Source organism: Hakea prostrata, chromosome 2 (assembly GCF_041222555.1).
Source record: "Hakea prostrata isolate BN-2017 chromosome 2, UWA_Hpros_2, whole genome shotgun sequence".
In the NCBI taxonomy this organism is placed as follows: domain Eukaryota; kingdom Viridiplantae; phylum Streptophyta; class Magnoliopsida; order Proteales; family Proteaceae; genus Hakea; species Hakea prostrata.
The window spans coordinates 64,188,492-64,210,111 of record NC_142601.1 but is presented as its reverse complement, the minus strand read 5'-3'; the positions used below and the strand labels follow the sequence as shown (position 1 = coordinate 64,210,111).

The 21,620-nt window shown below is 38.5% G+C and overlaps 2 protein-coding genes and 1 pseudogene across 3 annotated transcripts; 1 reads left to right on the top strand and 2 right to left on the bottom strand.

Moving 5' to 3' along the window:
- Nucleotides 1-6,047: 6,047 nt before the first annotated feature.
- Nucleotides 6,048-8,626, bottom strand: LOC149025686 (proline dehydrogenase 2, mitochondrial-like; annotated as a pseudogene). Its single transcript, XR_016171451.1, has 4 exons — nt 7,731-8,626; nt 6,820-7,464; nt 6,463-6,703; nt 6,048-6,331 (listed from the first exon to the last, which is right to left on the bottom strand). The product of XR_016171451.1 is annotated as a proline dehydrogenase 2, mitochondrial-like (transcript).
- Nucleotides 8,627-11,275: 2,649 nt separating this feature from the next.
- LOC149025685 (proline dehydrogenase 2, mitochondrial-like) lies at nt 11,276-13,842 on the top strand. Its single transcript, XM_089145871.1, has 4 exons — nt 11,276-11,914; nt 12,470-13,115; nt 13,205-13,445; nt 13,538-13,842. The coding sequence occupies exons 1-4, from the start codon at nt 11,360-11,362 to the stop codon at nt 13,587-13,589; spliced, it is 1,494 nt and encodes a 497-aa protein (XP_089001997.1). The 5' UTR covers nt 11,276-11,359; the 3' UTR covers nt 13,590-13,842.
- A 1,232-nt stretch (nt 13,843-15,074) lies between these two features.
- On the bottom strand, nt 15,075-20,604 carry MIS12 (minichromosome instability 12 (mis12)-like protein). The gene is made up of 7 exons (XM_089145870.1): nt 20,358-20,604; nt 20,208-20,265; nt 19,059-19,178; nt 17,086-17,178; nt 16,866-17,004; nt 15,786-15,923; nt 15,075-15,679 (listed from the first exon to the last, which is right to left on the bottom strand). Exons 1-7 carry the CDS (start codon nt 20,477-20,479, stop codon nt 15,618-15,620), a joined length of 732 nt encoding a protein of 243 aa, XP_089001996.1. The 5' UTR covers nt 20,480-20,604; the 3' UTR covers nt 15,075-15,617.
- Between the last annotated feature and the right edge of the window lie 1,016 nt (nt 20,605-21,620).

Sequence of the window (21,620 nt, the reverse complement as noted above, 5' to 3'; positions counted from 1 at the left end):
ATTGTTCCTTCATAGTGAGTGAAACTATATGCAAAGAGGCGGTTGTAACGGATGACATTCCCATGGCTGTTACATGATTCAAATATGCTTTGAATTCTAGTGAAAATAAAACAATGCCCAAAAATAAGATTTCAAATTTTTTTCTTCTTTTGGCAATCTAAGATTTCAAATCTGCAACCAATCTAGTAAGAATCTCATATATTTGAGAAAGCCATCTTTGAGCTTATCAGTTGGACCCTGCAAGCTTTTGTCTTGGGCTTCAAAGCAGTCAAAGATATAATTCAGATTGGATGTTTTACTTGTAAAAGAATTAGAGAACGATTTCTCAAAGTCTCTCTCTCTCTCTCTTTTTTTCTATGTGGGAATATGGGAGAGGAAGAGGCATAAAGAAGCCCAACACCCAAAATCCCGGATATATATATAGTGGAGTTCCGCCCAATATATGGTCTTTCTAGTGTAAGGTCCCTCTATGGATGTCATCGGTGGGTCCAAACCCGAAAAGGGACGAGCGAGGTTAAGAGCCGGGGAGATAGCCGAGCCCACACGAAAAGGAAAATCCGGGGGTTTGTTTGTTTGGTTTAGGGTGTGAGTATCTACTATAGATATGCTCGGATTGCCACTAGGTGGATCCTTCACATCGAAAAATAAGTAAGATATTGTTTTCATCCACGGAGGGCGCAGAAGCGCAATTCACGTGGTTCTTTTCGGTATCCAGAAAGGTGTATTGGGGATTAAGTGCATGCTAGGAAAATTGCTAAGGAGTCGGTTAAGCGGACGCGTGTCCTCCGCTCCCGGAAATTTTCCGGTGCATTTTGGTTCAACCATATACCGGTGGAGATAACGAGAAGACAAGTTTCACGGAAATAGTGGGAGATGCAGCAACAACAACCGTGATAGAAGCAATGGCGAAAAAGACACGGCAAGTGACGGACGAAATCTCATTATGGAAAATGAAGATGAAGGCATATGATAAAAGATAACGGGAAGCACGGCGCGGGGAGTCACGGACAACGAAAAGTGGAAGAATAGATGCGACGCTCCGATTTGCATCTAGCATTACGGATGATATTTTAGGGGCGTAGAAGAGAAGAAAACGCAAAGGAGGTTTGGGATCACCTCATCAAATTGTATGAAGCCAATCACTTCACCTCATCAAATTGTAGATAAGGTAGAAACACTCAAGGGTGCGGTGAAGGAGAGATTCTTTACAGCGAATCAAGAATGGCCCAAGGATAGATTGGAACATAGTGATGCTTGGATCTTGGATTCGGGAGCAACATGGACATGACCTCTCGCAGAGATTGGTTTCAAACTTATGAACCTATCTCTACAGTGGCCGTGTACATGGGAAATGATCATGCCTTGGAGATTGTTGGAGTTGGCACCACAAGTTGAAGATGTACGATGGATGGACGACTATTCAAAATGTGCGGCATGTGAAGGGCTTAAAGAAGAATCTATTGTCTTGGGACAATTAGATGAAATGGGTGCAAGACACGCATCCAAAATGGAATGATGAGGATCGCCAAAGGAGCGCTAGTTGTAATGAAAGCGAAAGGGGCGCCGAAATTTGTACGAAGTAATGGGAGAAACATGTCCGGAGGCGAAGCACGGCATCAACCGATGCAGAAGAGATGACAAAAGTGTGGCATCGAAAATTGGCCCACATGTCGAGCAAGGGTTGAAGGTTCTCGCAGAACGAAATTACTCCGGGTCTCACAAAGGTTTCATTACCCTTTTGTGAGCACGGTTACAAGCAGGCAAAGATAGATTGAAGTTCAATGCATCCGATTCCAGGAGTAAAAGTATTCGGAATTAGTTCACTCGATGTATGGCAAGCACCGGTTACATCTCGGGAGGAGCAAGGTACTATGTATCTTTCATTGATGATTATTCCGGAAGATGTTGGGTGTTTCCTATCAAGAAGAAGTCGATGTGTTTTCGTCAAAACATTCAAAGCGCAAGTTGAACGAGAAACCGAGAAGAAAATCAAGTGCCTCAGACAGACAATGGCGGTGAATATACTGTGGGATGACTTCTTTGAGTTTTGTAATCAAGAAGGCATCAAGAGACAACTCACGGTGGCTTACACCCTCAACGAATGGAGTAGCAGAGCGGTTGAATAGAACTCTACCGAAAGAACGAGAGCCATGTTGAGAACCGCAAGTATGGCTAAGTCCTTTGGGCGAAGCCGAACACCGCCGCATGTGATTAATCGATCACCAACAAGATCGATTGATTTGAAGACACCGATGGAGATGTGGACCGGCAAGCCAGCTGATTATTCACGCCCGCACACATTTGGGAGTCCGTGTACGTGATGTATCATCCCCAAGAAATTTCGAAGTTGGATCCAAAATCCGAAAATGCAGATTCTTGGGAAATGCCGATGGAGTCAAGGGGTATCGACCGTGGGATCCCACGCCCACAAAGTCGCCATCAGCAGAGATGTCATTTTTGCGAAGATAAGCTGCAAAAGGAAGATGTGAGTAGCATTTCAATAGAAATTCCGGAGAGTACAATAGTTCAGGAGGAAGAGAAGTCCAATCCAGAAAATTCTTCGGGAGCGGGAATCGAAAATGAGGAACAAGTACGCTGAGTCTACAACCGTAGAAGTTCGACGGCCACCTCGTGAAAGACATACACCAACCTGGCAATCTGACTTATATTATGGAGAGCAACATTGCATACTGCCTTCTACAGAAGATGGTGAGCCATCAACATTCAGAGAAGCGATTGATAGCTCGAAGCGTCACTTTGGATGGCAGCATGCAGAAGAACTAGAAGCTCTTCATAAGAATAAGACGTGGGAGCTTGTACCTTTACCGCACGGAAGGAAGCCCATTGGTAACAAATGGGTTTACAAGATCAAACGAAACAGCTGATGATCAAGTAGAGCGGATCGGCAAGAATGGTGATCAAAGGATATGCTCGTAAAGAAGGTGTCGATTTCACGAAATCTTTTCTCCAATGGGTTCGACTTACTACCGTCCGGATAGTTCGGCACTTTGTGCTACGTTTGATCTACATCTTGAGCAGTTAGATGTAAAACCGCATTTCTTCATGGAGATCTTGAAGAAAAATCTATATGCTCCAACCGAAGGTTTTGAAGAACCGAAAAGGGGAACTTGGTTTTTGCAGTTGAACAAATCTCTATACGGCTTAAAACAGCGCCAAGATGTTGGTATAAGAGATTTGATTCCTTCATATTGAGCCTTGGATACAACAGACTTGCTTCGCACCCTTGTGCGTATTACAAGAGGTTTGGTAATGATGATTTCATCATTTCATCGTTGTATGTCGATGATATGTTGGTGTCGTGCCCCAACAAAGATCGGATCGTAGAATTAAAGGCCGTGGCTAGGGAATTTGAAATGAAGGATCTGGGACCCGCAAACAAGATTCTAGGGATGCAAATTCACCGAGACGAAATAACAGGAAGATTTGGCTATCTCGAAGAGTTACTTAGGAAAGTCTTGCGCCGCTCAATATGCAAGACGTAAGCCAATTTCTACCCTCTTCCCGTAATTTCAAGTTATCCTCAAGTATGTGTCCTAGCAATGAAGCAGAGAGGATGGAGATGTCTCGAGTACCGTATGCATCAAGAAGTGGGAAGTCCGATGTTCGCTATGATATGTACAAGACCGGACATTGCACATGCAAAGGGGAGTGATTAGTCGGCATATGGCGAATCCATGACAAGAGCATTGGATTATAGTGAAGAGGATCCTAAGATACATTAAAGGAACCTTGGATGCTGCTCTATGTTATGGAGGATCTGAATTCACTCGTCGAGGATATGTTGATTCTGATTTTGCGGGGATCTTGATAAAAGGAAATCCACTCGGCTATGTGTTTACAATTGCGAGGAGCCGTGAGTCGGGTATCTAAACTACAGAAGCTTGTAGCACCGTCTACAACGAGCCGAGTATATGGCAGCTACACAAGCTTGTAAAGAAGCAATCTGGATAAGAAGATTCATGGAAGAACTTGGGCACAAACACGAGAAGATTCTCTTGTATTGTGACAATCAGAGTGCCTTGCACATTGCAAGGAATCCAGCTTTTCATTCCAGGACAAAACACATAGAAGTACAATATCATTTTGTTCGTGAAGTGGTGGAAGACGGAAGGGTGGATATGCAGAAAATCCACACGAAAGAGAACCTAGCAGATGCATTGACAAAAGCAATCAATACTGACAAGTTCATTTGGTGCAGATCCTTGTATGGCTTGATAGAGACATAGACAGCATGGTGGTGGCAAGATAGAGACTAGTGTGGAGATTGATTGGTTCTCAATCTAATCTCCAAGTGGGAGATTGTTGTAATATTAGTCCCACATCGACTGATGTGGGAATATGTGGAGAGGAAGAGGCTATAAAAGAATGCCTCTTCCTTCTTCTTTAATCATCCCAAATATCTTCTCTTGGATATTTATTTATTTATAGTGGAGTTTTCTCTCTTGCCATATATTATTGTGTTTTCTTTTCTCTTAGTTGTTATTATTGTGTTCTTCTTTTCTCTTATTTGCTGATTGTTCTATGGGGGACCGGGAGAAAAAGAGGGGGGAAAAAAGGGGAGGGGGGGGGGAATTTGGGGAAAAATTGTGGAGTTCTCATCTGGAGAGATACGTTGGACATGTAGATCGGTAGATGCTTAAGTCCTAACACTACTTAATGTGGCTATCACTTTCAACACTGTTTTGATTAGTCTGTTAACACATTCTATAATAAATAAATCTCCTTAAGTTTCATGCTCTCCTTTAATTGCTTTTTTAACGAAAGAGGGATGTGTGTGGTTGAAAGTAGAGATGTGTAACACCATCCAATCCTCGTAAGGCAAAGAAAAGCACCCACAAAGTAGTAAGGCGGTTAAAAAATCTCTCAAGTCTCATGCTCTCCTTTAATTGGCTCTTTTAACAAAAGAGAGATGTGTGGTTGAAAGTAGAGATGTCTAACACTACTCAATCCTCATAAGGTAAAGAAAAGTGCCCACAATGTAGTAAGGCAGTTAAATGAATTTGATTTCTTATGCTTTTCGTTTATCTTGTTACTTCCGTATTTCTTTTTGAAATATAAGATGTTGAGCTTCAAAGGGTTGGCTCAGTCAGTAAATAACCAACATTTCATGAGGTTCTTTTAATATTAGTGGAGGTATACAAAATTGGCCCACACGTCTCAGATAATTAAAAAACACACAAAGGCATCTGTTTTAGAATTTTAGTTAATAATAATTGAAAAAAATGCACTATAATATTTTTCACAATACATGCTGATTTCAAGTTGTCTAGTCTAAGACAAAACACATGCTCTACGCTTCAATTTCCAGGTGTAGTTTAATTAAAATCGCACAACTAGAGAGTTGAGCATTTATTTTTATAATAGTATTAAGAGAAGTCCAAGAACGTTGAACATGAAAGACTTCCAATATATATATATATATATATATATATATATATATATATATATATATATATATATATATATATATATATATATATATATATATATATATATGTTTGAATCTTGAAAGATTCAACAATATCTTAAGCTGATTAATGGATTCCATGCTGTTCCCACGTCATTCATTCATCAGCTCGCTCTGCCATTGTTATCTATTTCCTCTGAAGCCTTTTCACCGACACCTTAGAATATTTATTTTTTCAAGTTATCTACAAGTTGGACATAAATATATTTAACAAATTCTCACATGTTCAAAACGTAGAGGACCCACCATCCATACCTGCCCATTGAAGTTACCATTTTTATTAGCTTAATAGATTATAATATTTATGAATTAAAGAGGCCATGACCATGAAGCTCGGACATAGATAGGTCATTTATATTAGTATTCAAATTTGGATGATTTTTAGTTTTTTAATGGGGTTTTGATGGTTGTATTAGGTCAGTTCACGGTCTAGTTATTTATCAGTATTGAGTTACATATCAAGTTCAGATTGAATCATGACCATCAAATGAGAATTAAATATTCAATGGATCAGATGAAACCAAGATAAGTCTAAGTCTATAAATACAAGATATAGGTAAGAGGCTTTGACCTAACATCATTACATATCCATGTAACTAGTTTCAATCCATCAGTTCTGATCCCAAAGAGTTCCTTCAAATTTAGAAGCACAAAGAGATTTTCGGAAGTAATTTTATATGAACTTATCATTATGATGAAATAGCCTGGACATTTTTCTATGTATATACATCTGAAATTCTGAAATCATAATATTTACCATCTAGAGGGTAAAAATAAGATCACAACTTATGAGAAGTATCCTTTCTCAGGATTGCCACTTTTAATCTTCTCTTCAACTCCACGCTGCACACATAAAACAAGGAGAGGACCAAAAAAATAATCAACAAAATAAAGATTAAAAGGAGGTAATGCTCAACAAATGAATAATAAATTATAAATTTTGGGGTGGTAAAAATCAGAAATTTGCCAAACACCTCATTAGCTGCCTGTCTAGAGTGGAAGATGACAGAACACCTCTATTTTCTTCAGCTCTCCTAAGAAGATAAGGAATGACTTTATCAACTGGACCAAATGACAAGCATTTGCTAACTTGAAACCCAGCATTTCTCAACCCAAAAGAAAGACTTTCTGCCATTCCTTTCAGCTGAGCAAACTGCACCCTTTGGTTTGCCTTTCCAATGCCCAGGGATTGTGCCTTTGCTGCTGCCACCCTCCCTGTATCATCATATCCATTACACCATTAAAACATCTTCTTACAGAACATTTTCCCTTTTCTTATTTATTAGTATTTATTTGGGAAGAGATAGGCAGCAAGGAGAGTATATAATTACCTGATTCAAGGTTATGGGTAGCAATGACAACTGCTCCAGAGCCTCTAGCAACTTTTCTAGCATAAAAGAAGTGCAGTCATTGTAACAAGCATGAGTCTCCTGAATGCTCTCATGAATAGGAGAAGCAAAGCCTAAGGAAGAAGCTATTTGCTTCTCACTAGAAATATAAGCTCCTCTCACCAATTTGAAACCCATTGAGATCCCCATTTTCTCTGCAGCTTCCATTGCTTGAACAATCCTCTCTTTTGCATCTTTCAGATAAGCTTGAATTGTCCCCAAAACAATTGGGTTTTCATCTTTGTTAAATTTGATAGCAGCAGAATACGTGAAATAGTCAATTGCAGGCTGCACCGAAGTGTATTCTGCATGGATAAGTAATGGAAGATTGGTTTCAATGCATCTCTGGCAGAGGCTTGTTAGTCTTTGTTGAGCTAATTGTAGAGCTTGCTCTTCTTCTGTCGTCAATGGGTCTGGTCTGTTAAGGGTGTGGTAGAAAGGGCTAGATTCAGCTAACAATGGCAATGTCTCTGTCTTCCATGGAAGATGAAAAGATGGGTCTCTCTGTTCCCATCTGAGTAAGTCACTAACTCTTTCAAGCAACTTAATTGGGCAGATTGCAGTGATTTTCACACATGTGAAACTAACCTACAACCAGTATATAAATTCATGTCATTAAGCTCATCAGTGTTGCTGTTAATCTAATAATTCAAGTGATTCCATCCTTTGAGCTGGACAGGGAGATACATCTAATATGCTTGTGATGATGGACACAAGGTATCAAATCTTCCAAAACAGGTAAGAATAGATATGATGGATGCAAAGATATATCTAATCTTCAAACTGGAAGAGAGACAAAAGGAATTGCGGTCAAATGGAGAAGAAGCAAAACAGAGGAGTGGGAGAAAGCTTACAGAGGAAGGTGGAAGCAACTTGGTGGACTCAACCGTGTTTAGAAACTCCTGCAAATTCCGATCACAAGAATCATTATCAACAGCATCTTCCAATCCATAATCCAAAATTCCACGCAACCCATCATCCCAAAGCTTCTGCAACGTCCGACTAGCTTCCTCTACGTTCTCCCCAGCACAGAAATGCTCGTAAAACGTGTGTTTCACAACAGCTAATATAATCTCTCTAGAGATCACAGTGTCCACCAGTCTCGACTTCATAACCCAATTTCCCAAATCCACCAACGGATCAGTCGCCGCCATGTGAAGGTTCAGCGATGATCTCAACAACTGAACCGTGGAGACCGAGGAGAACAACCTCTCCACATCGTCGAAGTTCAGAATCGAAGAATTTAGTGCTGAAGACGATGAAAACACTGGTTGTTTCGCTACATTAGCCACCTCTTCCTCAGTTACTGGAGAAACAGTGGTGGCAGAGAGCGATGATGGAGAGGAATTCAGGGATCTACTAAAACAGGGGAGATTACGGAGGAGCTTTGGAGATAACCGAATTGCCATCAAATACTCTGTTTTCTTCTTCTGCTGCTACTGTTTCTTCCCCTCCTCCTGAAACGAAATCTGAAACCCAAAAACAAAATCCAGCCCTTCTATTTGAATGAAACTTTTTCTGTTCTGCGATGGACTGGAGAACTCTTACACGTTACTCACTAAGTCATTATCCATTTCCTTTCAAGCCTCTTCAGCGACACCTAATAAGAACACGAAGCCATGGTCATGGATGTCTTCATAAAACTGGACTAAAGGAGAAAGACAAATGGAAGAGGTCAGATAAAGATGACATAACTCACAAATTTCCACTGCATAATTGAACTGATGATATATGTATAAATGCATTTAAAACATGTCGTTCTTTATCTTATTCCAAATCATTTTAGTCGAACAGATCAACAAAAATTATAAGTTAACTAACAAAATTTAATATACACTTAGCATTAGACTTTGGATACTGCAATAAGATGGAGTGATGATTTAAATTAGGTTTAAGAATTTGAAGAAAAAAAAATTCACATTTATTTTATTCATGTCAGATTGTCATGTGAGGAGATTTCACATCTTCATGTTTATTATTAGCTCATTTTATTTAAAGGATATTGATTAAGATTGATCATGTCATTAAAATTAAACTTTTTCCCCTATATATTTTACCCCTATTTTAGCCACTAAAAATGATGTCTTGTCTATACAATCTATTTTAAATTTATTCCACATTTTTCTGTAGCAAGTCAATCTCTAAAAGTAAGTCTTCTTCTTTTAGCATGGCCTCATGGGTACTAGTTTATCTAAAAATATTATTTGGTGCTATCTAGAAAGGGGTATGCATATCTAGAGACTCCTTGATACCTTAAAAGAAAATTTAAGGTGGTGATTTGTAAATATTATTCTTAATCATGCAATAAAACTTGCTTGGAGAAAGTCTATGCTTGTGCTTAGGGGTTTAAGTTTGTCCCTAGTGACCTTAACCAAACTTAAGCTTGAACAAGGCTTGGGTTCAGGAAATTGATTCTAAGGACAAGCTAGGACCAAAATAGTATGATTTTGAATTAAGACCAAAGGCAGGCTTGGGATTAGTGTTTGTCTTACTTGTCTTTCATTTTTTGGCCTTAACCCCAAACTAACACGAACTCAACTACCAAATAGATTGAAAAAAACAAACATTTGCTACAATTTTACTTTGTTCTAAGGTTAATGTTTTTTATGTTATTTTCTTCTATGTTCAAATAATTGATTTTTTATTTCGGATTGATTAGGGTTAGGGCCAGAGTTAGGGACAGGAGCAATGCCATCAGTAGTGGAGACATGGCTTATTAGGGACAATAACATAACCAACTGGGGACAAAGATAGACCAATCCATCTTGACTTGGTCTAATTAGTAACAATCAAGACGCTATTGTGCTTAGCTTGACTTGTCAAAGTTTAGGCTCAAGACATGAACGGACTTAGCCAAGATTATTCAAGACTAGGATTAGGTTTTAAACAACCCAACCCAACTTCTCCTTATATTAACCCTACTTGTGTTGCTAATTTTATGTTGCCAAATATAATCATTTAGGGTCCATGTTCCTTGGCTTGTGCAATGGACAATTTCAATTTTTTACTTTTGGGTATGAAAAATGATCATTGAGAATAATGTTCAGGAGTCTTCCACACAATTTGCAGACCTTGGAACCAAATAGAACTAACTAAAATATTACATTAACTGGTTCAATGCAATAATAATACGCAAGTTGAGAATTTCGTTTGTGGTGAATTCAATGGCCAATATCGTAGTTCACATGACTAAAAGGAAACTATAAGAGATCTCTAGTTTTGTTAATTTTTTCTTTCCTTCCAAATGAAGGAGGGAAAAAGGAGTAATCTATTACGTGGGAAGAAGTGAAGAACTTAGTTAGGATCTCTTCCGGCCAATGTACCAAATGTCGGCAATTGCTGTGTCAGATGAGGGCAACAAGAGCGATGCCCCCGGTGGACACAAGGGTGACCAAAAATAGCCAATATGTCGTCAAGAAATTGGCGATATATTGTGATCAGTCGATTTCTCGGCTATATATCGCCAAATTCGCAATATTTTAGCTGAATCTCGTTCGATTTTCATTCGATTTTTGCTGTTTTAACCCATTTTGCTCAAACTCGCAAAGAACTCGAGGCCAAAGTAACGTAAGACCTCTATAGAATGTGGGAGTGTGGAGCATGAGTCATACTCAACATAATTGTATAATGAAGTATAGACTTTAGTACTTTTCTTTATAAATTCTGTATTTTTTTTGGATAAATCATTAGTTGTGTACTTGTGTTCTCTTTGCATGATTATATGAGTTTTTTAATTTTCGCTACATACAGCCGGACATATGCTGACCAAGAATGTTAGTTAATTAATCTCAAATTAGGCTACCCAACAAAATTCAGACCCAATTAATCCTAAATACCCCCTCCCTTAAAATTGGGGATCAATTTCTTGCTAACACTAATCCAAAAGTTGTTGAGATTTCGCTATATCGGTGGTGTCGGCTGGCACTGACATGCAAAATGTCGTCGACATTTCAAACATTGCTTCTAGCTACTTTCACGATTTTTTCTTATAAATATTTATAGAGAAAAAAATATATTTTTGACGCCAGCTTGGAAGAGCTTTATTACCATCTTGGCTTTTTTCTTACAAAATTACCATTGTTTTCACTTTTCACTTCACTTGCTTTCCAGCTGTCATCCACAACCCCATTTTCTTGGAACTTGCCTTCCAGCTGTCATCCACTAGCGGAATGAGAGTGTATGGAAATCCATACTCCCACCAGTCACGGTAGTGTTAGACGGTGAGTCAACCAAATACTCCTCTCGGTTTACGATATCCTATTCATTGCTGACACCCCACTCTCCCAAATTAGCCCTTGATTGATCCTTTATTTACGAAAGCTACCACTCCGAGCCACGTCGGAACCTCCCTATAAGAACGCAACCAGGAACGATAGATAACAGCAAATTTCCTTTCGGCTTCAGCTTTCGTCGCTCATCACGCGGAGAAGAAGGAGGAGAAGAAGTAGTAGCAGAAGAAGAGAAAAGAGTCTTGGAACATTTGATGGCGACTCGTTTCTCTCCAAAACTCCTCCGTAATCTCCCCTGTTTTAGCCGCTCCTTGAATTCCTCTCCATCATCGCTCTCCGCCGCCTCTTTTCCTCCCTTAACCGAGGAAGAGGTTGCTCATGTGGTGAACCTACCAGTATTTTCATCATCTTCAGCACAAAATTCTTCGATTCTTAACTTCAATGATGTCGAGAAGTTGTTCTCCTCTGTCTCAACCGTTCAGTTGTTGAAATCATCGCTGAACCTTCACATGGCAGCGATTGATCCGTTGGTGGATTTGGGAAGTTGGGTTATGAATTCAAGACTTGTGGATACTGTGATCATTAGAGATATCATATTATCGGCTGTGAAACGCACGTTTTACGAGCATTTCTGTGCTGGGGAGAACGTAGAGGAAGCTAGTCGGACGTTGCAGAAGCTTTGGGATGATGGGTTGCGTGGGATTTTGGATTATGGATTGGAAGATGCTGTTGATAATGATTCTTGTGATCGGAATTTGCAGGAGTTTCTGAACACGGTTGACTCCACCAAGTTGCTTCCACCTTCCTCTGTAAGCATTCACCAACCCCTCTGTTTTGCTTCTTCTCCATTCGTTTTGTCTTCTTTTTAGTTTCTCTTCACCTTTAATTCAGATAGTTAATCTTTATCTGATTTCCAATTTTCCATGTCGGTTAAAGATTGATTCTTGGTATAATAAGCTATCAGCTAGCTTGCGAGAAAAATTAAATCTTGCTCTTTCTTGTTTTACGGGTACATTTTTTTTTAATCTTCTCTGTTATCACTTCAATATATTAGTAAAGTTAGGAATTTTGAATTGAAGTCTCTAGTTTTTGTCTATTTTAGCGACTTCAGTTTTATTTTGAGCTTCTGTCGATCACAAAGAAGAGACTTAAAATTCCTTCCAATAGCTAGTTTGGAAGATTAGATGAATCTGTCGTCAAATCCATTCTAACCTTATTTGGAAGATTCGATACCGAAAGTCCATCATCACGAGCATCTTAGATATATCTCTGGATCCAGCTCATAGGATAGAATCGCTTGAATTATTAGATTAAAAACGGCATTAGTGTGCTTAATGACATGAGTATTTATTTACCGGTTGCAGGTTAGCTTCGCATGCGTGAAAATCACTGCAATCTGCCCAATTAAGCTGCTTGAAAGAGTTAGTGACTTGCTTAGATGGGAACAGAAAGACCCATCTCTTCATCTTCCATGGAAGACAGAGACATTGCCATTGTTAGCTGAATCTAGCCCTTTCTACCACACCCTCAACAGACCAGACCCACTGACGACAGAAGAGGAGCAAGATCTGCAATTAGCTCAACAAAGACTAGCGAGTCTCTGCCAGAGATGCCTTGAAACCAATCTTCCATTACTCATCGATGCAGAATACACATCGGTGCAGCCTGCAATTGACTATTTCACGTACACAGCTGCAATCGAATTCAACAAAGAAGAAAACCCAGTTGTTTTTGGGACAATTCAAGCTTATCTGAAAGATGCAAAAGAGAGGATTGTTCAAGCGATGGAAGCAGCAGAGAAAATGGGGATCCCAATGGGTTTCAAATTGGTGAGAGGAGCTTATATTTCTAGTGAGAGGCAAATAGCTTCTTCCCTAGGCTTTGCTTCTCCTGTTCACGAGAGTATCCAGGGGACACATGCATGTTACAATGACTGCACTAGTTTTATGCTTGAGAAGGTTGCTAGGGGCTCTGGAGCAGTTGTCATTGCTACCCACAACCTTGAATCAGGTAATCATATACTCCTCCTGGGTGCCTATCTCTTCCCTAAAAACACAATTCTATGGCATGAAGTTCTAATGGTGAATTTGATGATATAGGGAGAGTGGCAGCAGCAAAGGCGCAATCCCTGGGCATTGGAAAGGCAAACCAAAGGGTGCAGTTTGCTCAGCTGAAAGGAATGGCAGAAAGTCTTTCTTTTGGGCTTAGAAATGCTGGGTTTCAAGTTAGCAAATACTTGGCATTTGGTCCCGTAGAGAAAGTCATTCCTTTCCTTCTTAGGAGAGCTGAAGAAAATAAAGGTCTTTTATCATCTTCCACTTTAGACAGGCAGCTAATGAGGTATTTTTCTCAAATTTCTTATTTTTACCCCCCCCCCCCCCCCCAAATCATAATTTATTTTTCATTTGCTTAGCATTTTCTTATGTGTGCAGCATGGAGTTGAAGAGGAGACTTACAGTGGCAATCCTGGGAAAGACTATGTGACTAAAATAATTGTATAGTGTCTGATTGACAAATTGTTCCTGTTGGTGTAATATCACAAAAAGAAAGTGTAAAGAGGGTGAATATTATGATGTTACGTCTATAATTGAAATATGTCCATGGCATTTCCATAATGATAAGTTATTTTTAAATTTCTTCCTAGAAACTTTTTTATGGACCTTAGTTGGAAGAAATTCTTAGGAAGAAGAACCAATCACACTAATTATATGGTATTTGAATCCGCCTTATTACTATAGATGTGGATGTGGAACCATGACTATCTAATCCAAATTCCATTCCATTCATTTGAATCGCTAGTTTTGCAAGAAATTCATCTACATCAATTTGTTGTTATGTACAAGAAATTCAAAGGTTTTGCAAACAATAGTCATATAGTTAATAATCTCTTTACCATCCAACAAACCTACTATGAAATTAATTCATAACAAATAATACCATGGTTTTTTCCTTTTTGGGCAAAGGGTGCTCATAATTTCAATACTAGAAAGATGGACATAAATAGGTTAGTTACATATGATATAAGATCCTGAGCATCCCTTGGCACTACATCGCATAGGCTCTCAGGATATCAGAGGAAACAAAAGTAATCTCTTCCCCCTCTAAAATTGAAAAGATATAATGTTAGAATTATGATTTCATGAAAAACAACATTTACGAAAAAAGAAATTATGAAGCAGAAACTCCTCATCCACAATTTTGAAACTCTAGTGGTCATGATTTGGGTTTCAAATTATTTCGCCTGTCTTGTCTACAGAAGGGTGTTCGGAATGGTTGGAAACAGATACTAAATCATGGATTAGTCATGTTTAAAATATTCTTATACATACAAACAAAGATGTATAATATCTCATGGTCCTTGATTTTTTTTTTTTTGGGTAATAACACCATTTCATAACTCTGCTACATCTTAAATTTGACATGACATTTTACCAAAAAAAAAAAAATCTTAAATTTGACATGTGAATGGTTGACCCAGAAGAAAAAAATACGTGTCAACAGAATTCAGGTCGGCCTTCCCAAGGAGGGAGAGAAGGAGAGAGTTCACATGAAAAGCTTCCAAGTTGAAAAGGGTAACCAAAATGTCATGTGGAATAACATCCATTCTGCTCTAAGAATGACTAATGGCTGAGTTCAATCCACGTTCTTATGACACAAAACCACGTGTAAGGCTAATCTTCTTGGGTATGGGCATTCTCTGTTTTTTTGTAGCTGAGCTGGGGGAGAATGGGCTTAATAAAGTCAGTTGCTTGCTTTGTTACCAACAGTTAACGCAGCTTAGAAGATGAAACAGATGTTTCTCCTGTCACATTTACCCACTGTGGAATGATTCACTCGAAATTCTTAACATTTCTGAGGGACAGGGTAATTGAAACACATGCATTACTGAGTCATTCCAGCTTGCTACATAGTTCAAACATGGCTCACTTCACGCTTACTTACATTTCGAAGTTCATGATTCGTAGATTGGCTCATGAACCCAAAACAGAACACTAGGATTTTCACTCAAACGGTAACACTCATCCTTGTTATGAAGTGAAAGGAGGGTCATCTCTGACAGGAGACATGATCTAAGAATTAACTTTTCTGCATTTAACGGGTGACTTCCAATTATAAAACACACTTAACCGGGTTCCAAGTCAGGAAGACCTAATAGGAATAAGTTGAAGTTGCCAACAGCAAAACACACACCCACACACACACAATCAAACCTGCAACATACCAACTGGATAACTTACCTAGTTTTATTATTGTTCTAGTGCAATGTGGGAGTGGTGGGTGAAGAATCAGTACTGGAGTATAATTTCCCACATCATTGCTTGGTTACCCATCATCAGAGTTCGTTTTCGACTCAGAGTAAATTCCCTTCACTAGTCGGCAGAAGATGATGTCTTCAGTACCCATCTAAAGCAGAACCAGATTCTACAGGACAACATTTTGATTACTCTGGTTGCAGAGAATACAACCACTAAGAACAAGAAGTTGATCCCACCCTTTTAATGGAAGTGAGAATCATAAGTTCTTCATAGCAGCTGCAAGCTCTCCAAGATATTCCAGGTCAGCATTTGAGATACCTGTAGAACAAAATTAGAGCCTCATAACATAAATATACAACTCAATTACAACTCTTCATTTAACTCAGATGGCAGCAACCAAAATAATCACTCGGAGGAAAATTACCAATGTCATGATATTTCAGAGACCGATCACTGTTTGGATTATAAATGCTTTCTGCTCTCACGCATTCACTCTCTTCATTCCTCTTGGTCTTCTGCTTCTCCATTCTGGTTTGAAGTTCAGATGCAATTCTTCTGATCTCTGTAGGAACAATGGTCTTCCAAATCAGATTTTTTTTTTAATCCCATAAAATAATGAAGTTGCAAACTTTTATTTCAAATCCTGAGCCGCTATTTTGTGGCTTCAGCCCCTCAATCCAGTTCTTGTATTCTTTAATATAAGTTCTGTAAACTTTTTCTTTTTATTTAATAATGAACAAGACTTATACTAACCAAAACACCATGAGAGAGCTCCCAGGGCTGAAATTCTCAGATCAAACAAAAGAACTAACAGCCTCCACTCGAACTCAACAGCCCATAATTGGAAACCCCATCATTAATTACACCTTATCTAAAATTGCAGAAACATCTCCTGCAGTAATCCGTTCTAAGATATGATGGACCCTGAGCAAAAAGACCGCATATCCACGAACCTTTCTTAGGGAAGACAATAATTTCATGAGAAATATAGTTTAGAGATCCACTTTATGATTAAGGAAACCCAACTGAGTAGAATTACCACAAGGAAAGTCTAGTTTGCATACCAAAGGAGAAACTCAGGAACAAAGTCTAGTTTCTCATCTTCTGATGTGTGAGAATTTAGTGCCATCCCTTATGCATGAAATGAAACCTGTCTATAACAAGTCCAGAATAATCCCACCAAACCCACAACTACTTCAGATGGCATTGGAGGAACTCATTTCCACGGGAAAAGAAGTTGAGAGCACTGTTACATGCCCAGTTATAGGAGTATAAACTGTATAGTTTCATATTGCTCCTTATAGGTAAGCACTTGGGATCACCAAACATCTACAAATTCCCAAAGGTGGCAGAGATCAAACAATGTGCCTTGCTGACAAATCTCTCCTATAATCAAACCTTGGGACCTAATTATGGTTATAGTAAATGCCTATACTATATGAGCATGCTCTTCAAAGAGCTTGTGGAGAAGTAAAAAATGTAGCTATGACCATAAAATGGATACCTTGTGAAGTCACATACACAGAGTTCTGTTCTAATACTTGCAATGCAGCATTGACAGACCCCACATAACTATTACTTATGGTAGACTGTTTCTCAAGTGCTTGGATCTCTCTCTGCAGCTCAACGGACTCATTTCCGACCTGAATGACCACTTAGAATCAGGAGGAGCCATTTTCAAAAAAGAGAGGGGAAAAAAAGGCTTTCTGCTTAGTGCTATTTACCACAAAAAGCTTCTCTCTCAAAGAATTTAACTGAGAATCAAGTTCTGCATCTGACGGTCCATCTTGATCCATTGAATTGTCATCTGTTGGTTGCTTCACAAGACATACATTAAGGGAATAAAAGTTATTCACATCTGCTTTACTAATCATAAGATCTTATGTACAACTAATCGGTGTCAGAGCATTTGTCAAAAGATAGCTATTCCCCTAGTATTTAAGCCAGTTCAGAACACTTCACTATAACAGAGCATTTCCGAGCTGGATTTTTTGGTTCCCGGGAAGCATTTCTGTGGGAGTAGAAACATTGGTAACACGCATAAGAGGAATTCTGGGACAGGAAAGCAAAAACACCTTTGGGGGGTTACTTAACAGAACCACTTCTACAATGCCAAATTCACTACAGTAGGGTGCATTAGCGATCTAATTATCACATGAGCCTTCACTGGATCTCTGTTGGGGACGGGTTTAGATGCATAATTCAGATTGTAAAAGTGGTGCTTCTACAGCACCTCGAACTGTAGAATTTCTATACCACCTACTTTCTGGATCATATAAAAAGGTTCCAGCAGAATTTCCTTGAACTTTGAATATCCAAGTGGCTTCAAGCATTTAAAGGATTAGCTGACATAACTGTCAAAACCGAGACCTCATTCCAAAACTGTTCACATTTCATACCTTGATGCAATTTTCATGGAATGTATTCATACAAAAAAATCCTCCCCAACCCCAAGTTCCCATCAAAACTATGCTTCCCCAAAGTAAGATGGTGGCATTTACCTGAAAATTCCTTGACTTCAGATATTTTAAGCTGTATAAAGAGATAACTAATGCATATACATGCTTCCATCCTATTAGAGGTGATGATGATGCCAAAGAGCACAAGGGTGGTCTGCGGAAGGCCTACTTTCATCACAAAATGGTGTTGGAAGCATAACTCCCCCTTCTTCCTTCTAACCCACAATGCCCGCAAGGAAGTAATAGACACTAGAAAGATTACAAGTATCTAACCAATCCTAAATAAGCAAACCCAGCCTCTAATCAAATCCACCAAAAGTTTACAAGTTGCAAGCTTTTTCCTTCCCATGCTAAAAGCAGAAAAAGAGAGAAGGGGCAGAGGCAGAAAGAATGCATAGAGAAAGCATGGGTGAGAGGCAGGGTACACATCAGAGCAAGAGTGGGAAAGAAGGAAGGCAACACCAGTTGGTGACCTCTAATTCTGGTCTCCTATTCCATTCAGGAAAGACTAGGTTGTCTCTCTGCTGCTCTGGCTACCTAGGAAGACCAGTGAGGGTAATGAGAAGTCAAAGGCCAAATGTTTCTTATTATTCTATTTATCTAAAATGTGTTCTCAGAACAAAGTTGCAATTACTTTTGCTTTTCTCTGTCTTTCTTCTGTTCCCAGTTGAGTCGGTCATTTCTATTCCTTGTGTTCTTTATAGAGAAAACAACAGAAAACACAACCAACAAGTGTAACCAAACGATCTATAAATCTGCAGATTTCAGTTAAGTCTTTTAGCAAAAGTAAATTCTTCAAAACCTTGCATAACAATTTCATATTTACATAAAGCCTATCTGGTCAGAAATCTACTGCATATCTGGTCAGAAATATACTGCACATCAATTTCATATTTACATAAATAGAAGACAGTGAAGGTGCTTTAACCCCCCCCCCCCCCAAAAAAAAAAAAAAAAAAAAAAAAAGGAAAAGAAAAGAACAGTGAAGGTGAAGCCAGAAAGTTAGGTGTTAACAGATTGACTGTTTCCACTGACCAACAGAATTGCAATTACTAGACTTTGAAGAACTGTACTTTGAACTCTGAAATGAGAATAAGAGTCTTGATTATTTGCATGATCACTTCAAAAAGATTAAATTTTCTATGCAAATGGTGAGTGCAGTTGCTGCAATCGATATTCATCAGGGTGAATTTGAAATGTGTAAGTTGTTAGTAACATGCCCAAGATAGATAACATACGGATTTTGGAACTGAGAACCCTTCAGGAACAGCAAAGCAGTGCCGAAGACAGTACTTCTCCCACATCCCAAGTCGCTTATCTAAAACTGCTTGAACCATACGATGGATGGAAGAAATACCCTACAAAAACAAACAGTAAGGCACAAGAAGTCACTAGTATACTTGTCAAGTTATTTCTCTGTCCAGAAAAAGCAATACTACGAGTGTTTTGGTTTCCTAGCTACAAATTTGAAATTGTATAGTTGGTTATGAACACTAAACACAACAATGTAAGCGAAGAAAAGAAAAATTCAAGATAGCATGACATAACTTTTTCCCTTATTAGGGTGAGTGGGTGGGTGTGGTTTTTATTTTTTTTATTTTTTTTATTTTTATTTTTGTGTGGGTTGGGGTGTGGGGGGAGGACCTTTATTTTTCCCATGAGAGTCTTTGTTTGTAGTTGATTTTGTACTGTGATGTATTGAAATTCCAAATGATTAACAAGGAAATTCAATTTAAGCTTGGCGCTCGTTAAAATTGGAAGCATAAATGAAAAAAGAATTTAGACATAGATTATCTTCGTCATCACAGAAGAACAAAAATAAATAAGAGAATTCAAAACAAGAAAGTTTCCTATTACACATGCCTAATTTTGATCAGTTCTCATACCTCTTCAATTTTGGTTATTTGTGATCTATCAATGCAACTGCTATCACTCACGACCTATAAAATTCACTACTAACTCTAGCTACTTCAACATTTCATTAAAGTTATAAAGTAACATCCATGGCTTAAAAAAGTTTCAGGGATTGACTCAGTAAATCGGCCACCCTACCAATGTATGTCAAGAAGCCCTATAATTGGTGAGCTTTAAAATTGAGGGTCATTTCTAGGGTTTCAACGATTCCAGTTGATTCCACCAATTTGGATAAAACCCGCCACCAAGGGCTGATTCAATCCTTGATTCCATGTTTTAATACGCTGGTTACATAATTTTTATCACATAATAAGTCGTTGAAACACTCGTCCCGCATAATCGTAAGTATGCTGCTCAGCATCAGATTCTTGAAGCAATGAAACACAAGTAGAAGATTATAGGGGACAACGCATTCTCACTCAAACACCAAATCTACTAAGGAAACAGAAACATCAGTAAATCGAAAACATTACCTTCTTTAACTCATCTGATCGGTCTGCGTCCGTTCTAACCAAAAGTTTTAACGCCTCTCTGAAATAAATGAGTGAATCAATAAACACAGATAACCACAAACTGAAAGAGGAAGTATTGGTCTCAGGCTAAACATTAAAGAGAAAACATACTGATTGAAGAATTCAAATGCTCCATCGACCATATCGTCAACAGCGTTTAGCACTTCGTTTACGAAGAGCTGAGGATTCAAATTGAAAGCATCAAAAACAGCCTCGCTTTCGCCGTCTTCCATCCTAACAATCTGTGCTCGACCCTTCAAATGAACTCTCTGGAAGATCCCAAAGAAAAATTATTTTGAAGAAGGAGAGAGCGAACTGACGAATTCAAATCACACGACTTTCACTTTTCGACGCTAAACCCCCCTTTCCCGCCAATAGGGTTTATATCGAAATTGCCGAACGAGTTTACAACTTTACACCAAGGTTCGAAAAATTGCTAAGTGTCGCGACACCACTCACGCGGCGATATATCGCAATGTGTCGGACGACATTTGGAGGGGATGTTGATGAAAAATTAACCCCTAGTTTCGAGAGATATTTGGAGTCATTTTAATATGAATTTTGTTGTGTAACCTAACTCGAGGCCAATAACCATATTGTGAGCATTATTTTAACCTAAAACATCATATAAATTAATATTCCTAATCAACGCATGTCCTATTGTAATTGGAAAAAACTAGAAAACTCGTTAATTTGTATAAAATCTCGCTTGATCAACACAAACAATGTAAAACTCTGTGATAATGAAGCAAATGATGGAGGATATGTCCTTGTGGCATGTCTATGTCCGCCTTTGTGGCTTGTCGCCTCTTTGGGCATTTGTGATGGAGGATACGTATGTCGTATTCGTTATGTTTAATTGTTATTGTGATTGTTACAACCACTATTCTAAGGGTTTATTGGGCTCAACCCATTCCTTAGCCAGGATGACCTTGTCTATTGCATGTATGACATTTGGTCAATTTTCATTCCTTGGTTCGAATCGAATCTTGTGTTTTCATTCATTTATCTTTTGTATTTCTTCATTTATCTTTTGTATTTCTTCATTTTGATATGTGTCATTATTTCATTTCAAGTTCATGAATGAAGTTTTTCAGCTTCATAAAAAAAAAAAAAAAAACAATAACAAAACAAGATGTATTTGTAAACGTTGAATATCGGAACAAAATATTGTTAAAATATAAGAAATATGAGCGAGAAGCGAAATTGACTACATTTAATGACATATCGACAATATATTGTCGGCCACATGTCAAAGGGGAGTATCGCATCACCCCATTCCAACACGATATATTGCTGACATTTCGAACTATGGTTTACACCTTACACCTTAAGTTTTAATGTAATCCAATATATGGCTTTTAATCCAAAAAA